We start from the raw sequence: 23,249 nt of genomic DNA, 5'->3' as shown, positions 1-23,249 counted from the left end.
ACAGGTTTGCAAATGTCAATGAAAGGACTAAAAATGCTCACTTGGCAGTGGTGCCGCTAGTGTCGTCGTTCTCGGAGGAGGAGGAGGTGGAGGAGGTGTTGAAGAAGGCCGGCTCCGAGTGATTGTTGGGGCTGTCGCTCCCCGCGCTGCCGCTGCCTCCTCCGCCCCCGGCGTGGCCCGGGTTGATGGGAGACGAGCGCTCGTACAGTGGCGTGTGCTGCTTGCTGCCTTGGTGAGGAATGTTGCCGAAGCTGTTCTGGTTCTGGGTCGGGTTCTGATCCCGGAGGACCTTCGCCCCAACCGCGTCCATGGGGAAGGAGCCGGGCTCGGCCAGCGGAGTGGAGAAGGCATGCTGGACCTGAACACAAGACGCCATTTTCAAACGGAGGACGCTGATGATGGGCAAGCTAGACCCAAAACGATTGTCTCCTGTTCTGTCTTTGGGGCTTGTATAATTCCGGTATTTGTAATTTGGTAGTTGTAATTTATAATTCCGGTATGTTGTTTTCAAAGTAGTTTTTATGGCATTCAGCTCTTTTTTGTTTTGTTTTCTGGATTGACCTGATTGGAATTCTGCACTGAGCAAGATGCTCAATGACCAAATCAGAGGAACTGATGCCACCGATCCTTCACCTGCATTCTGGACCTGAACCAGAACAGGCAGAACCATACAGCTACTGCAGAACAATTATTGGTCGAGATGGTTAACATTATCTCGATCCAGTTGAACGAGACGTGAAACGTGACGACAATGTGGATGTCAGCACGTTTATCCAGGTAACATGGGTCACATACGGAAAAGTTGAGAGCCCGGTATGAACGCGGGTGTATTCCAGTTAAGCGATTTACTTATGAACGCAACTAATGCGGAAACATGCACCAGCACTGTTCAGGTCGGCATGAAAACAGAAATAGTAATCCCTTGACAATTAATAGTGTGGAACCTGGCTTAATGACAACAGGGTAAAGCCCCACTGTGACCTTACAAACTAAATGAGATATTTTAAGTTAAGCAATCCATAGCTGTGCTTCCATCCGTGTGCACTGTACATAAAATGTATGCATGACCAATAGACAACAGACAATAGATAAAGTCATCGTGGAGGCATTTTACCAAGGCAATATCTTGATCATTTATTGGTTTACGTTTTTCAGTATGATTGTTTAAACAGTTGTTACTCATTACTAGGCCCTTTTTATTCCACAAATAGAAGGAGGGATGTCAAATTGGCAGCATCCCATTAGCTGACCCTGGCATCAACACCATCAGCATTGGGGATGGAAAAACCCATAGCAATCGACCTCTTGTATAGCGTGCTTACCTTACAACTTTGAATTCAGTTAATTATGTCTCTGCATTCAGTAAATTGTGGCTCCACAAAACACACTTGATGCATCAGTAACCATCACAGGATATTTTTAAACAATAATTAGCCATCAGCCCAAATATGACTGAAAGTTTCCTGACCAAAGACTCGCTCCGTTCAGCTTTGGCCGCCAACACCAGGTGTAAGCAGGGCAGAAGAAGTGGACATCACTGACCAGATGTGACTGGGCTGTAGCACTGTAATACGAGGTGCAGATGGATGCGTCTGGATTAGTAGGCTGTTTAGCTCCACTCACCCCAGGTTTGATGGGAAGGGGAGCCTGTGGAATGTTGAGCATTGGTGGAGGTGCGCATTGTGGCACGGCAGCGGGCACTCCAATCTGATTTGGTCTGGCTGCAGAGGACACGAAACACAAGGTAAGCAGGGAGGACTTTTAGATAGTTGCAGAAGTAAAGGACAGCACTTGTTACTAACTTACTTGTCACTTTATTTGTTAATTCGGCCACAAATGTTTTGGACTGAGGACCCTTCTTCAGCATGTTATGGCAATTAAAAACTTAGAAGAACAATTAACAGGGTTTTGTGAGCCCATCTCTTCCACTTTTCAGGACAGCTGGTTAACAAGCCACCAACCGACCCTGCACTGGCCTAACGGTAGGCCACTGGGTTACTTCACCGGCGATCCGGGTTTGATTCCAGCCCGGGTCATTTGCCAATCCTCCCCTAACTCCAACTGCCCTATCACATGTTCAACAGTTAAGAGCTCTGTTTTAATCAATCAATCAATAAATCAATCAAAAATATTTATATAGCACATTATCATACATAAATGCCATTCAATGTGCTTCAGAAAAGAGAAGAAAAAAAAAACAGTTCCTACTTTGTGCTTATTATACATAGTAGTGTTTGGTAAGCCCTTAACAGCTGCTCAGAGGACTGATGCTGAGCACCCGGAAGTGCCAGAGGGCTCCAAAGCAGGCTGTACCTGACTGTATGTGTTATTTTTTCCACAGAGAGGACCTTCTCAAGGTTGCCTACTGTTTAAAAGGGCATTTTTTGACAGCGCCCAGAGCAAGAGAGTCAAGAGAGATAAATCACAGCGTGTCACAGCAGTAAGGAATATTGTAAGGTGATGCCCTTTTCAGTGACGCCGGTCAAAATAGCCATTTTGTAATAATCTGCAGACAACAATTTTGAAAGTTTTCACATACTGGGTGAAACCCCACCACAGCATCAAGGAAGACATCTACCGTATTTCTTGCAAATAACGGCTAACTGTATACATGGGTTCACCGTGTTTATAAACACGATGTTGTGAGGAGGGGCAAAACACTGGCAGCCAACCATGTGAGCTAGCAGTTTCCAACAATCAGAGGTTGAGTTGTGCGCAGCTAGTGTCGCGCAGCCAGGAGAAAACAAACATTTAGAACCCATGTATTATATATTATATATATATATATATATATATTATAACAACTGTGACAGTGAAAAAAATTTAGTTTATGTGAAACGCGGTTGAAAAAGATTCTCTGCACAGATTACGCGAGCAGTCAGAGCAGAAGTAACAAGCAGCTTCTGATGAACTCACTGCACTTCAGTCTGGCTCAAACAAGCCGTGACCAACAATGTAAATAATCTGCTGGAAGATCCATTTGGATGTGTGCGTGTGGTTGTTTGTGTGTAGGCAGAGCAGGCATAATTACTACGCTTGAGCACACCAGTGTCAAATGCAGCCTTAAGAAGCCCACATGCGGCAAACATCATGCGAACTGAACCAGGAGAGAAGATATTCACTTTAGGGCAACACCTTAAAGATCACCTTTCTTTATAAACATGGTCTTTGATTTGAATAAGAAAAAAAAACATACCCACAGAAAAGTCAGTTTAGTGTTTTGAATGTTTGGGCTTCCTGAATGTGACCTCTGGGAGTTGGGAGGTAAACAACATCAGGCTTGCTTGATCTGCTCTCGCATAGCACAACAAGCTCGCCATTTAAAAAACCCTGACTCAGGGTGGAGGCCAGAAGAAATTTCAGGCACTAAGCAAAGGTTTTTAACACACAGGCACGCACGCACACACATGCACGCACACGCACACACACACACTTTCAGAATCTCTGGCCTCACTTCTTTCAGGGGTTGGTTAAAGAGAGTTCCCGCTGCACGCTCCCCTCACCCCCTCTTTCTTTCTCTCAGCCCTCAAAGCCCCCCAATCCCCCACCCCAACTAAGTAGTCACCACACGAGAGGCGCCTTTTCTTAAGGAGCCTATTGGTATGCTCGGGGCATAGTAGCCATTCCAGGGTGCATACAAGGTCTGTGGCGAGAGGCGAATTTCTCACATTACTGAGAGCTCCTCCGCAACGCTCTCTTTTCCTCTGCCCGCGCAAAGTAACAAACTCGGCCCCTCAGCAGCCTGCCTGACAGAGCCAGAGCAAGAGGTGTAGGATGGAAGACGCTGGGATGGAGGGGGGAGTATGGTGGATAAGAGGGAGGGTCAATTGGAAAGGTCATTGAAAATACACGTTATGCAACTAATAGGTTAATCAGGTTTTTTTTGGAAGTTCAAGATGAGAAAAAAAGTGAGTGTCGAGTAGGATTTAATGCAGTGGCATATTAAGTATTCAACTCTGTGTGTCCTGAAAAAAAAAACAGTAATATATTCCATCCTTACTTACCTAAATAAGGGGGAAAGTGGGGAGGAGGCTTGCTGGCAGTCGAGTAGTACTCCACAGCCTTCTTGAATCGAATCACCTTATCGTCGGTTCTGGACTGAAACACATCAAGAAGCCACAATAAGGAGATGGAGATTGCCGTGGTATTTGCGGGGGGAGATGGCTCTGGCTTTGCAAAATAAGACCAAACCAAGTCCTGAGGATAGCTATTTCAGAAGAAGTGTGAGAGTCAGGGCTTTATATTAACACCAGCCAACCGGCCAAATGCTAGTGAAATGTTTGGGTGGTAGACAAGACCAACTTACTAGCCACTTAAGCAGTGTGTGCTTGGCTAGCAAGATTAAAATCTATTAGCCATTTTGGCTGGTGACGAAAAAGATTAATTAAGAGCCCTGGTAACGGTTAACTGACAGACAAGGAACTCCAAGCATCACCACCACCATGCTCAGGTGCCTTGAAAAACACATGCATTCTACAAACATGACAAACAGAAAATGTTACCTGGACAACTGTCTATGGGGAATTACCAACGGCCAGTGAGAGGTGAACGCTTTGGTCTTCAGGGAATGCACATCTAATGTACCGTATTAGGTCTGCCAAGTCAATTTAATAATGACTTGATCTGCTCTGCTGAGGAGTTGTGGTAATTACAATATAGCAGACGTTTGTATTGCAGACGTTTGTTCTCTTAAATCAGATTACCCATCTGAACGCAAACATCAGGATCCTACATAAGAAAATCAATCAAAATCAATTAAAAAGTATTTATTACACTTCAAGGCTGGGTGATGTGCCAAAAGATTATACCAGTCCGTAATACTAGTGATTGTTATGTTTCTTTCTCTGCACTGAGGTACTGTTACAGAGTATGTTGAATAAAGCCTGCTTCAAAGGCCAAAGATTACAAATATCTTACATACCTACTACATTTGCTCCTTTGTCATTTAACCCAACCATCGCCATAGCACTAATATTGTCCATGACTTTCATGTCAACAATGAAATCAGCTTTAAGTCATGTCCGATTAAATGTGCCAGAAGCTAATCATGAATGACCTCCATTGTATCACAATCACCAAACACGATCAATACATCATCCAACCTACTCTACTCCACACACATCCACAATGTCGGGGTTTGAAAAACTGACTTACTGAACCCAGTCACCCCACACTAGTATAGCATTGTACAGAAGCTGCATGTGACTACAAACAATTCTGATTGCCATGAACAGTGTTGCCAGATTGGGCGGTTTCCTGTGCAATTGGGCTGCTTACAATCGTCATCTGTGGGTAAAAAAAGGTCTTTGGGTGGGTGTTTTTTTCCTGTAGATGTAGTTTTGTTTAAATTACGTGGGATTTAGTGCCTCCAGGCAGTTTTTGAGCAGTTTTTGGGTTGGAAATCATTGGTCCCATCTGGCCACCCTGGCCATGAGCATCGTCTTACCTGTGAGTGTTTGAAGATGTCTTTTGAGATGGCCTCCAGGTCGTTAACGTCCTTCATGTTGCGGACGTAATCTGCCACGGCCCTGATGACCACGTCACAGGGCGGCAACACCAACTGGTGAGCACGTACCTGTGACACAGCAGACAAATTAATCACAACACCAGTCATAGATAGATAGATAGATGGATAGATGGATAGATGGATAGATGGATAGATGGATAGATACATAGATACATAGATACATAGATTTTCGATACTTAAAAATGCCCCACAATACGATGCGATTCCATTAAATCGCCGGCCGATACTTTGATGCATCGATACATTTCGATTTTATTTACACCCCTAACAAATATGTCAATAGAACACCTGACAATGCCTCATATACCAGCACAAATAATGCACAATACTGTAGGTGTGCCTTCATGACATAAGCACACAAATCGATCACTCATATACCTTCTATAGAACCAGACAAAGCCATAAAAAGCATTAACATAAAAATCTATTTTCTAGTAAACGTAATCTTCACTTAACAAAAATGGAATTCTTGATCATAAATCAAACATTGCTAGAGTAAAAACACGTTTTATTTTGAGAAGTGCCGGAGACTGGCAGCACTACTGGGCGGATAAATGATCGCAAAGTCATGCCATTACAGCACAAACTCAGCCGTAGTTGGCTCAGTTCATTACTAGAGGTGGAGGCCTACAGTCACCCTTCACTGTATGGCTGCTACTGTTACATCGACGGAATCAACTCCATCTACAAAGGCACTTAAGGGAGGCTGCGCAGAGGTAGTCACAGATTATGCCATCGTTCTTGCCCAGTGCATTTAAACTAATTACGCTTGCTTTCTCTGAAGGCAATGGGGAGAAGCAAGAGACGATGATTTTGCACGGTGCCGAGTTCTCTGCCAGACCTCATTTTTACTGTGGTTGTCAAGGAAACTGGTCGCCATGGCTTGCTTCTCCTCCGTACCACGGGAGCAGTAGAGAGACATTTAACAACAACCACACAGATATAGAACACAACAGCCCTCTCATTACAACCTACGCATGTAATCCATATGCACATGTACAGTAAACGCGCACATCACGCACAGCCCTAAGCTATATATACCCATATCAATCCAGAAAAAAATAAGGTCACCAACACAGCATCATCACTGTATCATCAGTATTGCTTGGAGAGATCAAGCCCTACTACGTGTTGCACAATATTTACATCTCCTTTACATACGACCAGGTATATATGCAAAAACGAGGTCATTGGCCGCACCATTCAGTCGTTTAATGCGATTTAATACAGGAGGGCTGAAGACAAACGCAGTGGACATTTACCTTGAGTGAGGCCAAGGGGTGTTCTGGACCGAGCAGATTCCAGTGGAAGGCAGCCAAGTCTTCATCAGGCAATATGTGATTACCTAGAAAGAGGAAAAAACGGAGACCAGACGAGACCCATCCCATCCACTCGGATTATTATTACGTACTCACGGCCTACAGAGAGCATATTAGGGGAGCTAACTTATGCAGATGTCAGTGCTGCCGAATGAGGCTTGAGAAAAGAACAGCTGCCTTATGATTATGATAATATCCAACCACACAACACTTGATGCATTAGGTTGTGTAGAAAATGCTTTATAAGAACTTCCCTGTGGTCATTGCCGGGTGTTTTGTGAGCCTCTCCACATCCATAATACATAAAAAATATATCTCCAAAGACATTTACAAGCAAGTGCAACCAAGTTTCCCTCGCTACTAAAAATAATAAAGTGAAAATCACTGCTGCAATATCATTCAGGTCCCAAAAAAAAAAGAATGCAAAACCTACCTAAGAGCGATGCGAATATGACAAAACGGTTGGGGTTGAGATCGAGCTGCTTAGCAACTTCGTGCATCAGGTACTGGCTTGTGGTGAGGCTCTTGCCGTTGCGGCTGAGCTTGAGGGCGTGGGCACTGAAGTAGTAGGGGATGTTGCAGAGGGCATAGTCGGAGTCGTAGGCCACCAGGCCGTGGAAGCCGTTCTCTCTGCATAAGGCGATCACTTCTTGATGATGGTCCTCGATGCTCTGGACAACCTGCAACGAGACACACACATAGCAAAGCTGGGTGTGTGGTGGTGGTGGTGGTGTTGGTGGTGGTGGTGTTAGTGGTGGTGGTGGTGGTGAGGGGTTCAGTTACAGCATGGAATGAACGCGTCTAAATAAAATGACACGTTTAATCATAGATGATTCAGACGTGATGGCGTCAACAATTGGAATAAATCACAATGATTTGATTTAGATCTGTCACTCAAACAAGCATAACTCATTGAACACCATCACTACAGCTGATTACCGCATGCAGATGGTTCCTAGCTTTCCATCAGAACAAAATCGGGGTATTAAAAAAGAAAAAACTGTAGGACCGTGGTCAGCTTTATAGAGATAATCCACGAAACCTGAGCCTTTCAAACAGGTTATTTTTATCTAGTGAGACATTGGATCTAAATTAGAACAGTGCAAAATCAAAACATACTGGAGCTCGCACTCAAGACTGCCCAGTTGGATTGTTGGATTAATTATCTGTTGGATGACTGGAAAATAAGACCAAAATGTAAGACAATTTAATATGAAGGAAGCCAACAGCAATTATTTTATAACTTGCCCGCAGTGTAATGGCACTTTATCTTCAGGTTTGCAAATGCTCACCCAAGCTCATAAAAACTCACCTGTGAGTTAAAATCAACAGCTTGCTACATATTTCAAATAGTTGTTTTCTCTCTCAAAAGTGCCTTGCATTAAAGGCTGAAGAGAAATCTAAACCTAATGGCTTGGTACAGTCATGCAGTGACTCAGTTAGATGCTACTCTGCCTCGATTCCCACTAGACGGACCTATTACGCATTAGTGGGTCGTCCATTTCAGGAAAGGCCTCTCTGTACAGTAACTTTGGGCTGGCCTTTCTGGCTGCATGAGAGTATCAGAACAGAGGTGACGTGACTCTCCCTTACAAAGAACCAATTGCAGCCCTCGCATCGCCCCTGGATTCACACACACTGCCTTCCCCTGACAACCTATAACTGGCAGGGTAAGGAGGGACTACAAGTGGACCAACCAAAAGCCGGTGCTGAACTCCTCAGTGACCCTTTTCTGCTTACAGTAACTGCTATGAGGGGGCAGACCCAAGGAAACACGTTTGCCCCACAAAACGGCTCCAGTGTGTATGTGGAGCCGGAGGCAACATTCTGCTCATGGAAATTATGTAATAGGATACTTTTGCTTTTGTGGAGACTGAGCACCTGGTGCTATGGTAGAAATCTGTCAACTCATGCATATTCAAAGCTGAGGTTGTAACTGTACAACTGAGTGGTCAGATTCATGCATTCATGCTTCCTTTTTTGGAACATTTTTATGGGACCACCACACACGGAAATGCTATCACAATTTTGTGTACCAAGCTCATTCAGATTTCAGTTGTCAACCTGGCATTCTGCAAGCATTTTTATTTAAAGAGAACTGGGCCTGCCATAATGGTGATGGTCAACAAGCATCACCTATCCCACTTATTCCAAGAAAGTTCTTATGTTATGGTGAAGTTACATTCTACAATCCACCCATGGAGTCATTGGTGAGACTGACATTCGCTCAGAATTGTAGTCTAAAACTAGGCTACTTATCTCTAGCCTGGGAACTTCCATGCAGCCTTTAGTTCAGGCAAACTTATTTCTGAAACACCACCATATGGAGTTCAGTTTCTCTTGACCAGGTTAAGACACCTATTTTGCAGCAAGAATTTGCTTTGAGCCTTCTGCATCTTGTCACAAAGATACGGTGTGATACAAACTGATATGCAAGTCTCATGCATGAACAAAAGGAAAATAAATACATAGGACAATATATAAATAAAATCAGTGTTCTCTTGACTGAGGTACAGCTATAGGTTGCTGCCTTTGGATGGAGGTGCTGCATTATTGCAACAGGCTACACGACTAACAAGTTGTTGAGCTAACTAGTCAGCTATCAAGTTTGACAGTATCAGATTTAGCTTGGTAGCACGCCACTGACCTTGGTCAGTGGGTGTTTTCACACACATCTAGTGAATCTGTTATCGGGTAGTATGCATATGCAAGCGTGTCAACTGATGAGCAGCAAAATATAACCAATTTTATTAGCTGACATTAAACACCGACATGCTTCTCTGTGAAATAAACTAGCTCGCTAGCAGTCTCGAGCTGTCAGCTACCGCTATATTGGGTAGCCAAGCTTGCTGCTAAATTAGCTTTCAAGCTATTGCTTGCATCATGCCCATTAAACTTAGCGATAGCTGGCTAAGCAGGAATTTCTATAAACTGACAACTCAATCGTAGCCTACCTACTTGGCTAAGCTAGCAGCATGGATATTTTGAGGAGAGCACCCTGCATCCCTGGGCATCAACCCAGCAAAGTATTTAGACAAGTACTTACCCCAATGTGGAACCTGAGGAGGGCCAGTCGGATACAGTGGGCCATGCATACTGGAGGCAGGAACCAAACCTTTGGTGGTGGGGTGCCTTTATTCTGGACGTGACTGATTATCTGCTGTGCTGTCTGTCTCTCGTTCACCTGTCGCTTGACCCATTCGTGAAGACGGCCTTTCTCCAGGGCGCCATTGAAACACACCAAGAGCTCTATGTTCCCGTTAAAGCAGGCCTTGGCAAGGGCAGCCAAGTAGCCAAGCATGTGGTTCCATTGGCCTCCACTCACCCAGTCGGTGTAGAAGCCACCGTAAAGCCGGTGGAGGCAATTCTCGGCATCAACTAGAAGCCTGAGCGGACTTTGAGGCGGTCTCTGCCTGCCGCCTCCGACCAAGCTACCCCGAGCAAGCTTCTGGAGTTCCACCGGTACGACAGCATTCGGGCAGTGCTTTTCAATATACTCTTGGAAACCTTGCACACCCATGATGTTTGGACAAGAAAATAAATCAAACGGACCGGTTACTAAACGGGTAAAGTAGCTGGTAAAATATGGAGAGTTGCAAACAGCTTCCCCTGACACTGCAAAAAAGAAAGATAAAAACTGGAAATTACTGTTGGTTTTTGGAATAGTGGAATCCGAAATGAATCAAATCAGGTTGCGGCGGATGCATTTATTGTTTTTGGTGAGTTCTTTTTTGGTTCATGGCTTCTGTACGCCATGTGCAGTTCTACGGAGCCATATCCCTGGTCTCTGGATGTGTCTGGTGGTGTACAGAAAAGAAACCCAGTGACGCAGGGCACGTACCGTGCACAGGAAAGGAGGAGTCTGAGGAAAACAGTGGGCGCAGTTAGAACTGTTGCTTGTATTAAATTGAATGTGCGAGACATGCCATTTATTTCACTGTGAGTAATTTCACCACGTACATGGTGTAAAAATCGAGATGCATAAGAAATTGAAAATCTGTCAAGTCTCTGCAAAAAAACAAGAGCATGCTGGCATTAGTCAATTATGAAACCTCATAAGACAAGATGGTAGCAGCTTAGAATAGCCCCTATACATCAGAGGCAAGAGACTAACCTGCAAAACTATACAAAAATGCTTCAGCAGGCCTAGGCCTATCTGAAATTACCATTGAGAATGTCTGAAATTACCATTGAGTTATATTATACCATCAATGGAAATTACACCTTTTGTAGGTTGTACAACTCATTTTGCCCATTTACTATTAATCATTTCATGGTTTTTTTTTATCATTTAGCCTACTATGTTGCCCTATATTTTCAGTCAGGTTGGACCGTCTTGGAGCTGCACCTAGGACTGTGGTGGTATATTTTCAGTCAGGTTGGAGCGTCTTGGAGCTGCACCTAGGACTGTGGTGGTAGGATAGGCCTAATGCTAAGGGCCTATCAGAAGTAATGGCTTACAATAGGCTATACCGGTCATTCATTCATTCATTCATTCATTCATTCATTCATTTTCAAGGCCAGCCGCCCTGGCCTATCTCAGCAGGCCAACTAATTTCTAACGCCACTATCAAGAGCATTTTCGAACTTGCAACAAAAGAGGGCGCCAGCCTCCTACTTTAGACAGAGAGCCGCCTGCATGGTGTTTCCAAGTAGTGTAGGGTGGGGAGGTTCGAGGGCCATTTACGGCCCCTGAGGCCATCTTACTCGGCCCTGACATATTTGAATGTCCTGCAGTTTCACATAAAATTACATTTGCAATACAATTTGCTATACATTTGCAATACAATTAGGTTATATTTTCAGGGGACCTAGTGAAGGTGGGTGTTGTAAAGGTTCCCACCTTCAATATAGGCCTAAAGTGCAGGAGGAGATCCTGGTTGGTTTTAGTACGGCCCTTGGAGGACTTCATAAAGTGGCCCTTGAACAAAAATGGTTCCCCACCCCTGATTCTGAAGTAGTGCCACCCAGGCCTATTATGACTTTTAGAAACTTAATTAGGCTATTTGAAGATGGAAGTAGTCACATCAAACATAGCCCTGTTTACTATGATGAATCTAAATACAATTTATCAATTATTTTTCATGAAACTTCAGTTGTGAATGTTTTGGTTGTACAAAAAATAAATCCAGTAAATTATCTGAATTTGAATTCTTCATTATTATTATTATTATTATTATTATTATTATTATTATTATTATTATTATTATTATTATTATATGTTATGCATATATCATGAAATATTGTATTGTATTCTATTGTACAGTATTGCATGACTGCACTTCTCAAACACACACACACACACACATACCTGTACACACACACACACACACACACACACACACACACACACACACACACACACACACACACACACACACACATACACACACACACACACACACACACACACACACACACACACACACACACACACACACACACACACACACACACACACACACACACACACACACACACACACACACACAACTGCATCTTGCCTGTTATACTTGAATGATTGTACCGGAAAACTAGTTACCAATCAAAATGTAAATAGGCCTATACACACAACACACTTAGCTCTGATTCAAACTGTGTTTTTTATTTCTATGTGCAAATACTAAGTTACTTCCACGTAAATAAATGCACTACTCTTACTGTATTATTCATTTATATTTCACAATATCACTATGTCAGAATTGTCACTAGGATACTATTAAAATTGTGCACCAATCCTTCTTTTTATATACAGTATGTTCTCTGTATGTCTTCTGTTTGTCCTGTCTTGCACTGTAAATGTCTGTATGTGTATTGTATGAGTGCTCTAGGTTTACTGTATATGTGCTGTCTATCTATACCTAAAGTATGTCTGCAATGGGAGAGTAAGAAACGTAATTTCAATTCTTTGTAGGACCAGTGCATGTAAAGAAATTGACAATCAAGCCGACTTGACTTGAAAAAAAAATGCCAATCTCCTCATACAGTCACCTTGCAGTGTTGCAAAATATGCACATTACATGTCCCGGTATTTCCATAATTGAAGCTTTTATTAAAAATGTTACAGTAGGATGTAAGAAAGACAAAATGAAGGACAAAAAGAGCAAACACAATAAACTAAATAAACAATACGAAAGGACGAATAAAGTAAGTATGCTTTACGTATATTGATAATGAATAAGATACCTATGCCTCTCCATGAAAGAGATAGCCCAACCGTATATGAATATGTACACATTATACATATAAAATAAGCCACACAAGCTCACCTCTTCAAACATATACACCACACCTTCATCAATACAAAACAAATCAAACTAGCATTTTTCAACAGTATGGGCACATTGTTCCTAAATTTTCCTCAAGATGTAGCTCAAAAACAAAAGTGCAAAAATTTGTTGAGGGCCTTCACTGATACTATAGGAAGGAAATGTCAGAGAAGTGACTGCCAGATAAGCTAGGCTTCTCATAAACTCTGTTAGGCAATCTGTGTGTATTTATTGCTCTTTAGGGTTTTTTTCCCCTCACATCACGGTTATCGTTTATTGACATGATGACAGTGTTGAGAAAAACAGTTTTCCCTAAAATAGACACTTTGATAGCCTACTGATTAAAATTTGGATGGAATGTCTCTATATGCAATTGGAAACCATTCTATTACAGTGAAATAAGGGCAGCAACTGAATCTTCGTTATCTTCGAATTTTGTTATTCCTGTTAACAGTAACCAAATAAAAGCTATGATGAAGTAAAAAAATATTAAGGCTTCATATTATACTTCTTACAAGTTAATATTAATAATAATATTAGTTCCATTAAAAACTATTGGGACTTTTTCAATCTCTTCGCACACTGGGTGAAATTAGTTTATAGACCATTTAAACACTCCATATTCCACAACATTTTTTAAAAAGTATATTATTCAACAGATATGGATAATCAGTCTATTGACCAAAACCGGCACACTTCTCTCATGTCCTGGACATGCAAACTAAGGAGCAACAGCTGTCAGTCTATTGGGACTCATAAACAAATGACAGTTGGCCTGTATGAAACTCAGCATGATGCCCTGCATGCTCCTCACTTAGCCGTATGTCTGCTTCAGTGCTAGCTACTGTTCAAATGAGGGCTGAAAATAGACAAATTCAGTTCTACTAACGCAAGTTGAGTTGATCCGTACACTGAAAAGATACAAAAAAGTTTGAAGACAGTTGCAATTGTGCACCACCAACATATCAAATGTATTTTTCATCGCACATCTATTGCGTCATGGTGTAAAAACAAATATGTCAACCAATAACCTTTGTACAAAAATGTATCTATAACGCATTGTTTTCAGTGTACTTCAAAGTGTCACGGTGCTGTCCATCATCATTATACCATGTAGGTATGTATGGTGGTCAATGGTGATGGGTTAGGCTATGATACTATACAGTGCTTGAAGTGGGGCGGAGCTCAGGGGAACCCAGTTCCCCTTCCTCATAATATTCATCATCAGCGTTCCGGCAGAACTTCTCGTGCGCCATATTTTATAAGTTCAAAACAAGTTTTTCAAAATGCATGTTGGCAATATGCCTACAAAAACGTGTTGTACTCATTTGCTAATGATGAGACTGTCGTAAAATCAGGGTTCCCTCCTGCACTTCTTTTTGGATGGTATTTTCGGACAATTAGGGTTCCTGCACCTCTTTTTTTCCCACTTCAAGCACTGATACTATACAAGCATGGTATCAGACCTCCAGCGAGTGCCTGAAGTGCTGTGCCCGTTGGGCCAACTCCTTGGCAAACTTCTGGGCCTCCTGCAGCGCTAGCTGGTCGGGGAAGTGCAGTGCGGCCTTCTTGGTGGCCACGGCCAGCTGCTTCAGGAGGGCACACAGGTGATTGCTCCTGTGCAGCAGGTCACTCCTGCTACTGCTGCCACCACCACCGCCGCTGCCACTACTACTGTTGCCACTGCTTGCAGTGTTTGTTGTGGTGGTGGTGGAAGTGGTGGTGGTGGTGGTGGTGCCAGGGGTGGAGGCAGCGTTGGTGCCCTGGTTGGCCTCGTTGCAGAGCGCGTTGACCAGCCTCTGGCCCACCATGATCACCAGCTTGCTGTGGGAGATGAAGGTCTCGGGTGGCTGGCCGTCCAGGATGCTGCTCACAAACTCGTTGATGGCTCGCTGCAGGGCGCCGAAGTACAGGCGGCAGTGCTCCGACAGAGCCGACTTCTGCTGGGGCTGCTTGAGGGTCGGCTTGGGGCCCTTAGGGGGCGAGGGAGGTTCCTTTTCGCTCACCTTCGGGGAGTTCAAAGATGGAGGACTTCCCTGTAAATTGGAGAGAGTAATAAAGAGAAGTTCATGGTTAGTGTTAGGTAAGATGGCACTGACTTTAGGGGCCGCTTCAAGGTTGTTTGGGGACCCCAGGGGAATAGGGTGGTCTCTTTTCACCCTTCTGGAAGTTCAGACATGAAGGACATCCCTGTAAAGAAGACCGAGAAAAAATAAGATGTCTATGTTTTGTGTTGGGTAAGACAGCTCAATCTTTGGGGCTGCCTTAGGGTGGTCCCTAGTTTGCTTTTCTGGAAGTTCCAAGATGGAGGACACCCCTGCCTGTTAGTAAGAGGAGCGAGAAAAAATGAGAAGTGAAGTTTGTGTTTTGTGTGTTAGGTGAGAAGGGTTGACGAGAAGTGAAGGGGGCCGGGAGGCCCAGGGAAATTGCCGTAAAAAGATTTAGAGGAATGACAAGATGAGTTTGAGTACATGTTGCCCTCCTGGAGAAAGCCTTAGATGTTGCGCATAAAAACAGGATAGGGCTGCCTGTAATTAGGGCTAGATCCTAATATCCGCACTCACTCTTGTGTGTGTGCCTGAGACCTGAGTTATAGCCCTGGCAGTCAAGGGTGATCATTAAGGAGGAAATGAGCAGGAGTTCATATGGTTCTCCAGTTACTCAAAATGTTCACACACACAGGCATGAGAACTATGGAGACAGAGTTGTGCAATGAATTTTAACTGGTCATGCAGCCAGATGCATTAAGTAACACAGGTCGTGCGTAGTGTCGGATTTTGTGATGAGTTGAACTTGCTGTCATGATGACTAGTCCCGAAGAATTGCAAGTCTTTTTTTAGGGCTTTTTTGCCTTGATTTGATAGGACAGTTGGAGATGGTGACAGGAAGCGAGTGGGAGAGAGAGATGGGGGAGGAATCGGCAAATGGCCCAAGCCGGAATCAAACCCGGGTCGCCGGCGCAGCAACCCATTGCCCCACGGTCAGGCAACGTCGATGAGTTTTCTGTAAATGTTCTGTAGTTGTGATGGGCCACTGCTCATCTGTTTAGAAGGTGCAGGATTCAGTAAAAAATTATGTATGAAANGAAGACAATCCGCACACTTCAGGTCTATTTTTGTGCAAAGACGCTTTACTTGACTTGCAAGCATTCGGTCCTTAGACCTTCATCAGGCAGAGTAAATGTTCTGCAAATGAGAGAAGAATAATTACCTGAGTTTTGGGAGTGCTTGGGCTTTCCTTGGATCTTCTGTTGTCCTGGATGCTCCTTTGCTGCTCTTCAATTTCTTCCTTTGTCTGCAAATGGAGGGTAAATGTTACACTCATTTCAGTCTTCCAACACAGTTCTAATTCAAAAAGCCTGAATATATTCACCGCAAATAATCCCATTCATATTCTATTTAGGGATAAAACCAATTAGCTATTTATTAGTTATTAAAGTTCTTATTAAAGTTATTAAATTCCAGATTCTCACGTGAAGAATATTTACAAACTAAATTAAATAGATGGGCAGATTATCGTACGTGTAGTTGCACATAATCGTTGTCGTCCTCCTCTGGCTCTGCCACCTGCTCCCTCTTGGCCCCGTCCCTTTTCTTCAGATCTGGCGGTGGTGGCGGTGGCGGTGTGCTCTGCTTTGGCGACTCTGGCTCGGGCTCCTTCTGCTGTGCGGCCAGCCGAAACAGAAGCTTCCCATTGGCGTTCAGTATGGACACCAGCCGCTTGATGTCCTCGGGCACCGTGCGCGCCACCATGACGAACCTCTCCAGCTGGTCCGGAGTGTGCGTCTGCCCCGGGTCCTGTGCCAGCGCGTCCAGCGACCAGCCTGTCCTCTCCAGGCTGTCCACGGTCTGCTGCAGAATGAGCCCCGAGTCCTCCACGATGGAGAGCTGCTTGAGCAGGCGCGCCTGCAGGTTGGAGTCCGTCAGGCGCCGCGCGTTGCCCCGCACGTCCAGCGCGAAGTTGAGGAAGCGCGTGGTGGACGCGCCGATGTCCTCGGCGGCGGCGCGGATGGCGGCCAGGTGCTCCTCCAGGTGCGCACGGCACCTCCAGCGGCTGCTCACGAAGACCATGAGGCGGGGCACGGCCTGGCACACCTCCCCCTGGAGCTCCACCAGCCGCCGGCACGCCTCCTCCTGGGGCAGCGTCACCTCGCGCAGCAGCTCCGGGGACGAGGAGCTGAGCAGCACCAGCGAGTCGCAGGAGCTGGTGGAGGAGCTGGAGACCGTGGAGGAGGTGGAGGCCGTACTGATGCGTTGGCTGCCGCCCGTGACGGAGGAGCGGGGGGAGCGGCCTCCGCAGGGCCTCTGCTGCTCCCCACAGCCGTCCTCCTCCAGCAGGGACATGAGGCCCAGGCGCCCGCGCGGCTGACGTCCTCGGGGGTGGTCGTACGTGGGGCCGCAGCTGGCACGGCACTCAAGCGGCACGTGGCCTCTGGTCGACGTGCTGACGTCGCTTGCCGACTTCTGGGAAGCTGCAGTGCTACGAGACACCAAGGCGTCTTGGGGTGCTGTGGAGGTGCTATCGGGCACCTCTGGTTGCTTTTGTCCGGGGGGGATGTCATAGATGCCTGTCGTGCCGCTGCTACCTGCCAGTCTCTGCTGGGCGTTAGGACTGGGCTTGGGGATGTCGTAGTTGGACATGTCTGCACCGAGGCTAGTCCTGGGAGACCAAACGTGGGCGGGTAAAGTGTCATAAAATGGCTTCCCAGCACTGGCGGCGCTCAGGCCTTTGGCTGGCATCGTGCCATAGCTGTACCCTGGTTTCTCGATACCTGGTTTCTCGGATGGCATGGGCACGTCGTAGATCCAGTCTGATTTCCTGGGACTGGGCAGAGTGCTGTAGCCACATGCCAGCCTGTGTTGGGGATCTGCAGTGGAGGGCACAGGGATGTCGTAACTGGGCTCAGGGGAGACGGAGGGCGGCACTGCATAAACCTGGAGAAAGACAGTGAAACAAAACACACATCAGTTACAATGTAAGAGTGTGGGTTTTTGAGCATTCTATAAAAAGAATGCGTTCTATAACAATGCAAGATTCTACAATTCCATATTTTATTGAATGACGCCCAGAATTCTATAGAACTTTCACTGCCCGAACATTCCCGTCACACCGGTGTGACGGTACACTCTTAAAGGTTAATCTTGGAAGATCTGATCCTCTCACAAATAAGGACATGATAAAAAAAATCACACAACTTACATCATGTGTATTTTCAGTCCAATAGTGTGGCTATTGAAGTATTATCTACTTTTGTATAAGTAAACATCTTTGATTGTGTGCATTGCAAAGTATAGCAAGTGTGCAACAAGTGTGCAAATTGTTTGCATGCTACAAAAGAAAAATAGCTCTACAAACACCATCATGTGTTCTTATCAGATGAAGTAGTTCCCCTTTGCACATTCAATCCACTGAAGTCACTCTTCCTAATAATCGCAGTTTGTCACGAGTGTTAGTAAAACCTTGCGCAGCCTCATTACGCCATTACGATGTAACCATCATATACGTACATTATTTGGGCAAGAGCTCTTGGCCAGCTTGCATCCCATGACCTCATAGCGTTTCTCCAGCTCGGACATGGACGCCAGGGACGATTTACGAATCAGTGGCCTTGGAGCCTGCATCTGAAATTAAACAGCAGATAAAAAGTAAGAAGTGAGAAACATCTGATGAATGAATAAATGAATGAATGAATGAATGAATGAATGAATGAATGAATGAATGAATGAATGAATGAATGAATGAATGAATGAATGAATGAATACATTAAAATAGCCTGATGTGCTGTTGATTACCTCTTCTACTTTTTATTGCCATGTTTGATGCACTTAGCCATGCAATAAACCTGACTTCTTATGGTCAACTGACATATAACATCATAATAATGCCGTCATATCTGATCATGGCAAATGCCATTACAACTGCTGTGACTGTGATACAACAGACATAGTCTATTGTTATATAATCTGATATCATGTTTCAGGGAATTCTTTTAGTAGTTACATCAAATAACTTACAGTGCAAAGAGACGCTTTGCGCACTAGGCTTGGGACATCATAGACATCCGCTGTGGGACTTGGTGCAGCGCTTCTGTCCTGTGCACAAACAAACAACCAAAGAACACAGTTATTAGTACCTGAAACACAGTTGTTTAGCCAACCAAACAAGACAAGCAACTGCCAGGCCTAAGTATTAAATGCAGTATTAACTCAACACTTAAGAGTGCCAATTTAACATCTTCTGGGGTATATTTGCTCCCAGAGTACTCTTTAAGTGTTGAATTAACTCTGCATTTTTTTTACTGTGTACCTTTTGCTTTTGCTTAATGCAGGGATAACGACTCCAGGATGCCCTCAGTGCCACAGACACAGGGGAGGAGCTATAGGAGGGGCGAGCAGGGCATTTGCCCCTGGGCCCCATATTGGTTGCGGGAGCCCTCTTATGACTTTGGCAGGCTGCATGGAGGGCCCAATCAGTGCTTTGCCCGGGGGGGCCATGTATAGTTCTTCCGCCTCTGAACAGACGCCTCACAAATGCCTGCCTCTTTGCCAATTAGAGCCCAGGCCTTTAACCAAAACCATGCCCGGTGTGTTTGTGCTGGTGGATGGCTACTGTAAAGGAAAACAGCTCTTTCCCTGGAGCACCAAGGGAAATGGCCAACATGAGCATGTGGGAAACAGCACCCCTGCGTCCTCCCCAAACCCACCAGCAACCTTAACCACTCCACACAGCACAACACAGCACAACCCCTCTCTCTCAACCTCTCTCTCTGCCGCTCTCTCTCTCTCTCTCAACCTCTCTCTCTGCCGCTCTCTCTCTCTATCTCTCTCTCTCTCTCTCTCTCTCTCTCTCTCTCTCTCTCTCTCTCTCTCTCTCTCTCTCTCTCTCTCTCTCTCTATCTCTCTCTCTCTCCAGGGTCCTCGGTAGTCCCGGGTGACTGGTTGCTGTTAGCACGGTGTCTGAAATCTGCCTCAGCTCTCCTCTTTTACTGGCTCGTAAAAAACCTGCTGCGCAGCATGCCTGTCTTCGCAGAAAGAGGAGAGAGAAAGAAAGAAGAGAGAGAGAGAGATAGAGAGAAAGAGAAAGAGAGAGAGAGAGGCCCCTGGAGCCCCCCATCTGTTTGTGCTTTCGGCCAGCGGGGGCTTCCGAGAGCAGCGTTTTAAGACGCAGCACCCTACCCTTCCCCTCTCATCCCCTCCCTTCCCCCTCTCCTTCCAGCAGCCCCTGCTGCCGAGTCAAGGCATTTGTATAGCGCATTTCATACACAGATGCAGTTCAATGTTCCTCACAAAAAAAATAAAAGTGTAAAAACAAATGAAACAGAGAAAAATAAAGGAATAAGGAAAACGTGAAATAAAGAAAGAAAACATTAAATATTTAGAATCAGAAAGAAAGTTAGTAATTTGGAATTCGTAAGGGAATGCATTTAAAGCATTTAAAGCATTTAAAGACAATTAAACCATTGAAATCCAAAGTTCAGGGGTCAAAATGGAAAGAGTCAAGAGCTTATTCCACGTGAGGGTGGAGGACAGCACCTGGTGGATGGCCTGGTATTTAGAGCACACAGACCTACTTTCCATTCTGATGATGAACTAGATTTTGCAGGGCTGTGGTCAGTACGGCTCGGCTCTGCTCGGCTTGTATGCAATGTGACAATGCACCTTACAAAAGCCCTTACCTTGGAGGGTGTCCCAGGCACAGGGCTCCAGCGGGCAGGCAGAGTAGCAGAGGGGATGCAGGAGGAGGAGGAGGAGGCTGAGGAGGGCACCTCATAGATGCGCTCCATGCACTCGTACGCCGGGCTGGGGCTGCACTGCTGTCTGGGCACCGTGGGGATCTGGTAGATATTCTGGGTGACCGCCATCGACCTGCCCGGGGAGGAGCCCGATGCGGAGCCGGCGCACGGCTTGTCTGGGTAGAGGGCCTCCACCTGGGATGGGGTGAGCAGGAGGAGCCGGTTGGCTGGGGCCAGGCCCTGGCGGCCGTGGAGGGAGCAGTTCCACCATCCCACGCTGCCCGGCACGTTCTGCTCCATCACCGTCAGGATGTCACCCTTCCGGAAGGCCAGCTCATCGGAGCATTCCGCCGTGTTGTCGTAGAGAGCTTTGGCAAGAACCGTGTTCTGTGGAAGAAAACAAAACAATGACAATCATGATGAAAGATTACCAGGGAAGCTGACACAGATTGCACAGCTGGTACAGCCATAGCTGTCAATCGCCCTAAAGATGAATGACAAATCTTGACCTGACAACGCAACAACAGGCAACGCATTTTTGGAATGTGTCATTAATGGCATCTCTAAGACATCTCATGCCCGCATTTCAAGATTTCTACATCTATGACTTCACCGTGCCTCTTCCAGAGAGCTGAATGTATCATCTGCCACCTCTACTAGACTGGACACACACATACACACGTGCGCGTACACACACCATATTTTTGTTAGTGACGTTGCTGGGCAACAATACTCAAACATATTCCCAAAGTATTAAAATCTCAATACCATGTACTTCACCCCACAGATAGTGTTAGGAATACAATAGAGGGGGCACCATGGCTCAGTGTATGGGCTAAGGTGCCATATCACCAACTCAGAGACACGGGTTCAATTCCGGTGTCCCACCTCTCTCTCTCTCTCCTTACAGCTCCCCAACCCTCACTCCCATCCCCAAAACACTCTCCTGTCAACAATGATTAAAATGCTCAAAAAATACAAAAGTACCAAACTCCATGTCAGACTATAATGACAGTCAAGAATGTGCAGAAGCTCTCTCCAATGAGTAGCAAAAGGAGTGGGGAGTGAATCTCTCTTAACAAACATGGAGGATCCATTGGATCTGGGAGCCAATTCTGCTCCAGTCCCGACCAGACCAGTCAGCTGCTGTAGAAGAGAGGAGCAGGGAGGCTGATAGTGTGTGTGTGTGTGTGTGTGTGTGTGTGTGTGTGTGTGTGTGTGTGTGTGTGTGTGTGTGTGTGTGTGTGTGTGTGTGTGTGTGTGTGTGTGTGTGTGTGTGTGTGTGTGTGTGTGTGTGTGTGTGTGTGTGTGTGAGAGAGAGAGAGAGAAAGAGAGAGAGAGAGAGAGAGAGAGAGAGAGAGAGAGAGAGAGAGAGAGAAAGAGAAGAAAAAAGTGTGTGTGGCAAAGCGATCCATTGTCCAAGGCCCAGAGAGGGGAGGGGGCAGTCTCCATCACATTATATGTATGGGGCGGTAGGGGTTTCAGATGACTTTGTCCCGGGCCCAGCCAAAGGCACCAGCGGTCCTGGATGGGGAGACACTACACTTCACTCTCTGAGAGGAGAGAATACGGCCCGTAGTGGTGTCATGGCAGGCTGCTGAGGGCTGAGGGCTGGAGCACAGAGGGCTTCCTTTGTGTGGGAGAGCATAATGGACCAGAGCATGGCCACGGCCAGGCACTGCTACTGTACCACTCTGCAGCATGAAAGCAGGCTGTGACCTTGTTTCTCACGCCTGGCCAGCAGCAGCAGCAGCAGTGGTCAGACAGGATGCTGCGGTGGTGCAGCTTGCTAGTGCAAGGCGACCATGTGTGGACAGTATACATGCCTACTGTAGTAATAGGGACCAAGGTTCAAGTTCAGCCTGAGGTCATTTTCTAGACCTGGTCCATCTCTCTCTTTCCTTCTCTTTAATTCTCTTTCTTTCTTTCTTTCTTTCTTTCTTTCTTTCTTTCTTTCTTTCTTTCTTTCTTTCTTTCTTTCTTTCTTTCTCTCTTTCACTCTCTCTCTCTCTCTCTCTCTCTCTCTCTCTCTCACACACACTTACACACACACATACTGTATACACACACTCACTCTCTCTCCCTCTCTCTCTCTCTCTCTCTCTCTCACACACACACACACACACACACACACACACACACACACACACACACACACACACACACACACACACACACACACACACACACACACACACACACACACACACACACACACACACACACACACACACACACACACACACACACACACACACACACACACACACACACTTACTGTCCTGTCACTCATGACTGTATTTGGGCCATACTAGAAAATATTAGTTTATTACTTAGTAAACTTTCATGAAAAGCAGCCCGGTTTCAATGAGCAGCATAGTTTTGACCATTTCCTGCACAGT

The 23,249-nt window shown here is 45.5% G+C and overlaps 2 protein-coding genes across 3 annotated transcripts in view; both read right to left on the bottom strand.

Moving 5' to 3' along the window:
* LOC134462651 (constitutive coactivator of PPAR-gamma-like protein 1 homolog) overlaps window positions 1–11,963 on the bottom strand; it is a 44,921-nt gene extending 32,958 nt beyond the window's left edge. For both annotated transcript variants that reach the window (XM_063215775.1, XM_063215776.1), the window contains exons 1-7: window positions 9,893–11,963; window positions 7,280–7,526; window positions 6,790–6,872; window positions 5,447–5,575; window positions 4,005–4,098; window positions 1,624–1,721; window positions 42–358 (exon numbers count right to left, since the gene is read on the bottom strand). In XM_063215775.1, coding sequence (XP_063071845.1) covers window positions 42–358; window positions 1,624–1,721; window positions 4,005–4,098; window positions 5,447–5,575; window positions 6,790–6,872; window positions 7,280–7,526; window positions 9,893–10,366 — 1,442 coding nt within the window. In that variant the 5' untranslated portion in view covers window positions 10,367–11,963. The remainder of the gene's footprint in view (window positions 1–41; window positions 359–1,623; window positions 1,722–4,004; window positions 4,099–5,446; window positions 5,576–6,789; window positions 6,873–7,279; window positions 7,527–9,892) is intronic.
* A 934-nt stretch (window positions 11,964–12,897) lies between these two features.
* cass4 (Cas scaffold protein family member 4) overlaps window positions 12,898–23,249 on the bottom strand; it is a 26,044-nt gene continuing 15,692 nt past the window's right edge. The window contains exons 2-7 of the mRNA XM_063216535.1: window positions 20,791–21,234; window positions 19,130–19,207; window positions 18,623–18,736; window positions 16,637–18,049; window positions 16,326–16,409; window positions 12,898–15,151 (exon numbers count right to left, since the gene is read on the bottom strand). Of these exons, the coding sequence (XP_063072605.1) occupies window positions 14,576–15,151; window positions 16,326–16,409; window positions 16,637–18,049; window positions 18,623–18,736; window positions 19,130–19,207; window positions 20,791–21,234 (2,709 nt within the window). The 3' untranslated portion in view covers window positions 12,898–14,575. The remainder of the gene's footprint in view (window positions 15,152–16,325; window positions 16,410–16,636; window positions 18,050–18,622; window positions 18,737–19,129; window positions 19,208–20,790; window positions 21,235–23,249) is intronic.

This window comes from Engraulis encrasicolus, chromosome 14 (genome assembly GCF_034702125.1).
Source record: "Engraulis encrasicolus isolate BLACKSEA-1 chromosome 14, IST_EnEncr_1.0, whole genome shotgun sequence".
Lineage (NCBI taxonomy): Eukaryota > Metazoa > Chordata > Actinopteri > Clupeiformes > Engraulidae > Engraulis > Engraulis encrasicolus.
The sequence above is the reverse complement of the archived record's forward strand: the minus strand, read 5'-3'. Positions and strand labels throughout refer to the sequence as shown.